Source organism: Tupaia chinensis, unplaced genomic scaffold, assembly GCF_000334495.1.
Source record: "Tupaia chinensis unplaced genomic scaffold, TupChi_1.0 Scaffold147500_1, whole genome shotgun sequence".
NCBI lineage: Eukaryota > Metazoa > Chordata > Mammalia > Scandentia > Tupaiidae > Tupaia > Tupaia belangeri.
In genome coordinates, this window is record NW_006207351.1 from 951,195 (window position 1) to 959,042 (window position 7,848).

At 38.8% G+C, this 7,848-nt stretch overlaps 1 protein-coding gene across 3 annotated transcripts in view; it reads left to right on the plus strand.

Annotated features, from left to right (window-relative positions):
- The first annotated feature begins 148 nt into the window (after positions 1-148).
- The window catches only part of TOPAZ1 (testis and ovary specific TOPAZ 1), a 54,346-nt gene continuing 46,646 nt past the window's right edge, over positions 149-7,848 (plus strand). For all 3 annotated transcript variants that reach the window (XM_027768788.1, XM_027768787.1, XM_027768789.1), the window contains exons 1-2: positions 149-2,494; positions 6,722-6,783. In XM_027768788.1, coding sequence (XP_027624589.1) covers positions 231-2,494; positions 6,722-6,783 — 2,326 coding nt within the window. In that variant the 5' untranslated portion in view covers positions 149-230. The remainder of the gene's footprint in view (positions 2,495-6,721; positions 6,784-7,848) is intronic.

Genomic DNA, 7,848 nt, shown 5'->3' on the forward strand with positions numbered 1-7,848 from the left:
GTACAGTTATGGGGGGGGGGGGGCCTTCATAGTTTGTTAAGTGTTATTGGTTCATCCTCCTAATATGAAATTTTTCCTGGTATGTTTTATTGTTTTCCTCAGCCAAAGGAAAAAGAAAAGTCACTGAAGCCTCAAGTGATGCTCCACAGCCAGGAATCGACCTGGTAAGAAAGGAATCATTAACTAGTTTGGAATCTTCCCAAACAGTGGAGTGCAGTGAATTTCAAAGTATGGCTTTCTTGCAGTCTTTGGGTAAGGAAGGTTGGCTGGAAGGTATTAAGAGAAGAATTCGAATTAAAAAATGTAAAAGCGTAGAAAGCTCACCTCTCAAAATAACTGAAAATGAGGCAACACAAAATATTAAGGTTGAATTCCAAGAAGAACTGTACAAGAATGCTCCAAAATATACATGTAATGGCTTGTCTCCTGGAGTAGAAAGTAATTCCATTTTAAAATTACATGATTGCAATTGTTTCCCCCATTCCAAGGGTTGTAATGATGAAAACAACTTTGCATATAAACCCAATGGTGGATGTATTCATGTAGCAGAAAATTCCTCAAAGTTAAAGAAAGAAAACCTTAAGAGTCTGGCAGAAAAGAGTGACCTAAATAGTATTCCTCAGTTCTTACAAACTGAAGAAAATTTAGTGGAAATAAACAAGTTACTGCTTGAAGAAAGTGATGTATACAAAAATAATGGCTTGCTTTCCTGCCTTCAAAGTGAAAAACATAAATATTCAACAGAGGAGAGTAATGTTGGAAGAAAACCCAGAAAGAGGATGAGGTTGTCTGAAAAAGGAAATGAAATGGTCATTGAGATGAATTTCTCTAATGTGTGTAACAAGTCTGAGCTCTTGCTGCAAGAAAACCAAATGGGTGGCGAAGGTAAAGAAACAGAGACTTTAGAGGCTAAGAGAAGTCCTCTAAAAGTTTTGAGGAAAGCAAACCATGACACACTCTCTCCAATGGATCATTTATTTAGTGTCCCAGAAACAGTAGGGAAAAAAAAAAGTCCTGGCCATCACGTTAATGCCATGTTTCAAAAAACCCGTGAGACGTTGTTGAAAGAACAAACAAAGAGTGCCTCAGAGCTCCTAGGATGTAAAAACAAAGAGCCAGAAGAGTGCTTGAGGTTGATGAAAAGTTCCATAGCGAAATCATCTAGTGACTGCCATCAGGTTGAAAAAAGGTCTTCACGGGAAGACTTGAGAAAGGAAGCCGAAGAAGCAAAGTTAAGCTGTCACAGAACAATACCAATGACTGGCAAACGGACTTGGCCTTATTATTCATGTGCTAGAGTATCTGCCTATTGTTGGAGAAAGTCTGCTTTGTCCAAATCAGATTTTCTTCTTGGGTCTCAGGAAAGTTTTAAACAAGATGATTTTCTTAAACATCAAACAGACCAGACTTATGTAACTGATGCCAGATTATTGTCACAAAGTTCCTTAGCAGAAGCAAACTTTGACTCCTCTGGTACAGAAAAATTAAATTTGATAAATAGTCTGTCTTCAGTGTCTGCAGTAGAACCAGCCCTAATGGTTATGAAGGAACCTATAATCAATGATGATGAAAAGGTAAAGTCTGAAGAACCAAGCCTAAGTGGGTCAGAGGTAGTTTCTAGTACTACTGAAGATATTCAGCTAGGAAACGCGACTCAAAGCTTAACAGGAAGTAAAAAAAGAGATAGAGGGAATTTAACAAAACTTAAGTTGACAATGGCTTCCCAGGATGGCCAGGAAGCAAGTAGCTCTATGGGCAAAAGTATTCATCGAAAAGCGTGCGTTGCTAAGCCAACATTTGTGGATCCAGACTTGGTTAAAATACTGAACACAGGACGGCTGGCTAATTTTAAAATTCCTTTACTTAAGAATAAGACAGAAAAAGGAAAAGTAAATGCTAAGTCATCAGAGAGAGATGCTTATAGCCCCTTAGAACTTCTTGACAGCTTACCCGGAGCAGATGTAAGACAGAGCAGGAGTAAAGAAAATGTCTCCATGGCAACTTCAGGACCCCAATCTTTGAGCAAATCCTGTAGCATTTCTCCAGGCTTTACCAAGCAAGGTAATGATAACAAACCATCTAAGCACATCTCTGAACCAGGCAATGTTATTTCTAATAAAAAAGCTGTTTCTCTCACACTTGAAGATAATACTTGTGACCCTGGGTATATAGAGAAAAGTCTTTCCTTCTGCTCTAATGGACAAGCGACATTCAAATCAGTTTCCTCTGAAGTTGGCAAAAAAATGACAAAGAGCTTCTCAGAACTCAAAGTCGGGTTTCCAGATATTCTTAAAGCATATGAAGATGATGTCCTTTTAATTGATGTCATTCAGGATGACCCAGATCTCTTTGGAGTCTCCTGTGATGGGGAGCTCTCATTTACCTCAGAGGTCCCCATAATAAGCCAGGAGCCCATTGTTGCTGAAGAGCACCAATCAACAGACTCCAAGCACATGGAACTTCCGGGGGGAAATGAACCAAGCTATGATTCAAGGTATGCATGTTCAAGTATGCCTTTTGATACAGATTATTTTGGGGGGTTTCAAAGGCACACTCTGCTCTTAGGTGTCAATCTATTCAGTGTTCATTTTTTAAACTGAGTTATTAACTGTAATATAGCATATTACTTCTGATACCTGGAAATGTCATTATGCTGAAATTTAGAGTTGAAATAAAGGATTATACATATCTTGAAACATATAAAAGAACAGATTAGCTGTTCAGAAAATGAAACGACTTTTTTAAATTATGGAGATTGGTTTTTTTCACAAGTCAACTACATTTATTTTCATGTGTTCTATAAATTTTATAAATATCAGATAAACTTATTTCAGCCAGGTTACGCTGATAAAATATCAATACTATATATTTTGACCCTTTTCTGTGGCTTCTTGTTAGATAAAAATTTATTTTGGGAGGAACAGAGAAGCCTTAGAAATTTTCATTAGGAGTAATGAGGGCTTGAAAATAGAATCAGAAATTAAACTTACTTTCAGAAGGAAAAAGCATAACATTTTGTGTGGTTTTACTTTAAAGATGGTGGTTTTAAATGATGATTTGTTCCCAGATAAGACCAATTTGTCTGAGGCTATTTTAAATGGAGCCAAATAGTAAACTTCATGTTTATGAACTTAATTTATTCTGGTGGGCACAAAATTTATTTAATATTAAGTCATATTTTACTAAACTTTTTTAGTTCTTCCAGATTTAAATTTGTATGTTACAGTATTTGAATATTGGAATGGTGTGTGAACAGATTCATATGAAGGCACTTTCCAGTAAGACCCAGTGATACATGACTTAAATTTCTCTGGTTTTTACGGATTTTTAGTTTAGTTACCTTTGGGATATCATCCTCTTCTTAATATTCTAAGTGCTACTAGAACTTACCACCAGATAGAATTATTTCTGGGTGCCAAGTGGAGGAACTTTATTTATTTATTCTATGCAAAAATGCATCATGACTTTTCCGGTGACCCAGTTGTTTAACAATGTAATGAGGTAGGATGTTAATTTGCCCATTTTGAAGATAGGGACAAAATGTCACCTGCCCAAGATCACACTGCTAGTAACAGTCTGTATTTGAACCAAGCCTGTCTTACTCTAAAACTGGTGATGAAAAGTTTGACTTTTATAGTCTGACCCAGGTTTTGAGCCTTTGCTACCCAGAAGTTCTGTGACCTTTTAAGCAAATTCTTTCAATTTATCTTAAAAAGGGAAAGTACTTGCCTCAGGGTTGTGAGGGTTAGATCAAAGAATGGCTGTAAAAAGTTTTCACATGGCACTCTGAGTACAAGGTAAGAGTAAAAAAGTAAGAAGTAGTTGTCGACCTTTTTTTAAATTGTTATATCATGGTTCCTTTGAGGAACCTAAAGGAAAGTTAAACAAATCCTTCATTCAAGAGCAAACATCTCTGTTGGCTAGTAAGATGTTAACAGAGAGCTCCAGCCAACGGTGGAAAGAGATAAATGTAAATTAAAGTACAGAAAGGTTGAGCTTTATCCTTTAAAAAAAGAAGAAGAAGAAGAAGAAGAATAGCTGGTTCTATAATGGCACCTGCCTTTCATATAAAGTAAAAAAGGGGAAACATTTTTACCACCCAAAACAGTAAATCATTATTTGTCTGTATCATCCCAGATATCCCTCCATGCATGTGTATGAATATAATAGAAAAACTGGAGTATGCCATTTTTCTGTAAAAAATAATAATTTTATTTGTACTTAACTAGAAGGGGTGGGGAAACTGAAGTGAAACTAAAAGGGTTGCTGAATCAGTAAACTGCTTTTTTGGGGGGAGGAGCTAAAGTGAAACTAAGGCATTGCTGAGTCAGTAAACTTTATGGTGGTGCCAATTTTAGATACTTTTGTTTAAGACATTGCTTCTGACATTTTCCTATTTTTTTTTAAGAGATTTTTGCTATAGGGCGCATTTGCTCACCAGAAAGACAGAGAGAGAGAGACAGGAAGTGAGAAATCACCCCCCCAAGGGGGTTGGCCACACCAAAATCCCTTCTCCTCCATTCTCCTTTCAGAATCTTGGACACACACATGTGAGTGTAGGGCCAGGACTCTTAACCACGGTCAACTACGTGGAAGTCCAGTGATGTAATTGTCATACCATCGGCTGGTCCCAAGACATTGTGCTTTCTACTTACAATATAGTGCTTATAAATTTTCTTAAAATTCCTGTGCACACATTCCATATTCAAATATTGAAAATGCCCGGTACTATTAACTGTAGTACCTAAACTTTAACACTGTCATGGAATTCACTACAAATTGGGGTCCATCAGTGTTTAACTGTGTGGAACAGTGCTACCTCATCTCTACTTGAGTTGACTTAATTGAATCAGTAAGCTTCTTTAATACAAGAACTTAGTTCCTAAAAGTTTTCTCTCAAGTTAGTAAGGAAGACGATTTAAATATTTGCTTAATCTTGACTTTGAAAATTCAGCTCCATCTTTAGAGAGCAGCGTTTGCTTTCCTGACACAAAAGGTGAACATACCATCGCCATCACTTTCTGTCTTGCCCCTCATGTTTTGGTAAATTTCTAGTTTATATAGTTAAGCCTTGTGCCACCTACATTTTCTTCAATAATCTTAATTTCCTAAGATTTTTATATTTAGTTCCTTATTTAAATTGATTTTGTCCTTCTACCATTTTATTTCCTTAGTCTTTCTATTTTGCTTCACCTTTTAGCCGGCTAAATTTTGGAGTGATTTTTTGTTTGTTGGTTTTATTTTTAAGAAAAGCTCATGACTGTTGTGTTCCCTCAGGTCTAGGGTACATAAGAATGACTTGTGTAAGAGCACATTTCCCGGATATAAAATTTTTAGTTTATAGTTTCCCTCCTCACGACTCTGTAGACTCTGCTCCCCTGCTTTCTGGCTTTAAGTGTTGTGGTGGAAACCCTGAGGCCGAACCAGTACTCCCACTGCTCCTCTTTAAACTGCCTTTTCCCCTGTTCTTGCTTTGCACTTTGGAATTGGTCATTTTGTATATGTGTGTATACACACACACACACACACACACACACACACACACAGACATATATAAAAAGAAATTATGTAATTAGACCAATAGGACATGGCAGCTTCGGAGAGAAGTGACTTTGAGACAGGTTTAGGAGGTAAAGCCTGAGTAAACAGAGGTCAACGCGGCAGTGAGAAGCTGAGGGTGATAACTGGCTTTGCTCATCCCAGAGAAGGAAGGGCATTGCCAGTCCTCTCTGCTGCAAAGGAGCAGGATCTGTTTCAGACCTTTCTGTTTCATAGCATCACATTTTTGCTTTCGATAATGTTTGTGTTCTTTGAACTTCATTTCCCTTCGCTTCAAAAGCACCAATTTATACTTTTGTTGGCTCTTCTTTACCTTTCATATCTACTTCTGAAGTTTCATTTTTATTTTTCCTTTTTTAATTTGCCATAGAGCATGTGCATTTGCCAGAGAGAGAGAGAGGAAAAGTGAAAATGTGCCCCCAGGAGAGATGGCTACCCCACAAGCCCTTCTCCTCCATTCTCTTCTCAGGATTTTGGGCATGCATGCACAAGTGCCCAGCATGTTTTCCAGGCTGCCCGGTCCAGGACCCAAAACGTGCAGTCAGCCATGTGGGATCCAGCCACCTACCTTAACCACCATGCCACTGGCTGACCCCGAAGTTTCACTTTTAAAGTAAATTTGAAAAGTTTCTCAGTAATTAATTTTAATTTTTTTCTGTACTGGAAATAAGTTTTCAGACAGCTGCACTGCTAGAATAAACCTTTGTGAAAATGAAGGCTTGATAATCAGAAGATAGGTCAGTAGTTTTCACAAAGAGTTATTAGTAGTTCCAGAATGAAATTAAGATTTAAAGACTGAAACCGATTGTCTTCCTTTTAGAGTGCTGGTAACATATAATGTACATGCGTAAGTGTATACGTCAGACGCCGCCTTGTATTGGTATAATACTCGAAGCTTTTTAAGTGCTCGGCATGGCCGTGAGGCTCTCTGAGGAGCAGGGTTTGGGTGGCCGTGCTCCTTCGTAACTGAGGCACGTGCGATCAGGTGCTAGAGAGGGAACTGTGGGCACGCTGCGTTTGGAGTCCCAGGGCAGTTCCTGTCCTAGAGAACTTCCGCTGATGTTTACCCGCTGCTGAAGTTAGTAGTATAGACTTTTTAGAAAAGCGGCTGGTTCCACGTCGAATCTGCTATAATGTTTAAGCTCTTTTTGCTTCATAATAGAGAACTTCCTGAACTGGGTCCTGGACTGACGAAGTCAAAGATCTGTGCTCCCTTGTCAGCAGGTAAAGTTGGACATTTTCAAAATATGCAGCCCTCAAGTATGTTTTTGTATCTTCGTTCAGGTCTAGTCACATGACCTGATTACTCGAGGAAGAGTCTAGTCACATGACCTGATTACTCGAGGAAGAGTCTAGTCACATGACCTGATTACTCGAGGAAGACTGTCATTTTTAAGTGTGTTTCACTGTTTTACAGTTTGTCCGTTTTTCTGTTTTCATTAAATGGTTGGCAGATCAGATGTTGAGATATTTTCCATTTGATTATTGAATACGTAACTTGTTAGTCTTCTCTACAAAGGATAGGTAAGTGACCTCAGCAGTTTTTGTAACTCTATTTTACAATTTAAATATGTACTTAAGCTTTATCACATTTTAAGTCTGGGTCTTCGGTATGTACGTGTATGCATGGTGGGGTTTTGTTTTGTTTTTAAGAAAAGGTCTGACTAGGTTACCCCCTCCCACCTTAGCCTCCCAGGTCGATGGGACACAGGTGCACGCACCAGCTTAGCTCCTCCAGACAGGGTCCCCTGTGTTGCCCATGCCAGCAGCAAGGGCATGATCCTCCTGCCTCCACCGCCTGAGTCTCTGGGTTCAGGTCCGGGCCCTGCACCTGACTTCCCCCATGGCCTCCCAGGGGGCCTCAGCCTGCTGCTGCTACCAGACCTGGGCCGTGAATCTGATTTGCTGTTTATAACTAACAGCTAATTTTAAATACCTGAATCTTTACTTCACAGGCCTTAACTTAATATGAAAGTTAATTTTATTTTGGCTTTCAAATTTAAAAAATATATTTAAAATAACAAGTTGGTCCAAGTCTCCGGGCCTGTGGCATCCTTCCCACCCCTCCTCTTGCCACCCCTAGTGGCACATGTTCCTCAAGAATTTTGAATCAAATGCCCTAAAGTTTGCTACACACGATGAAGAATCTGACCTGGATGCAGTTGGTGTGAAAAGGAAATGGAACCAGAAGAAAATACATGACTTAACATCAAGCGTTGGAACTCCAGCACATGCTTGAAGCTCTGTCTACAAGAGTAGATGCAGTTACGGAAAAAAAAAAAAACTCAA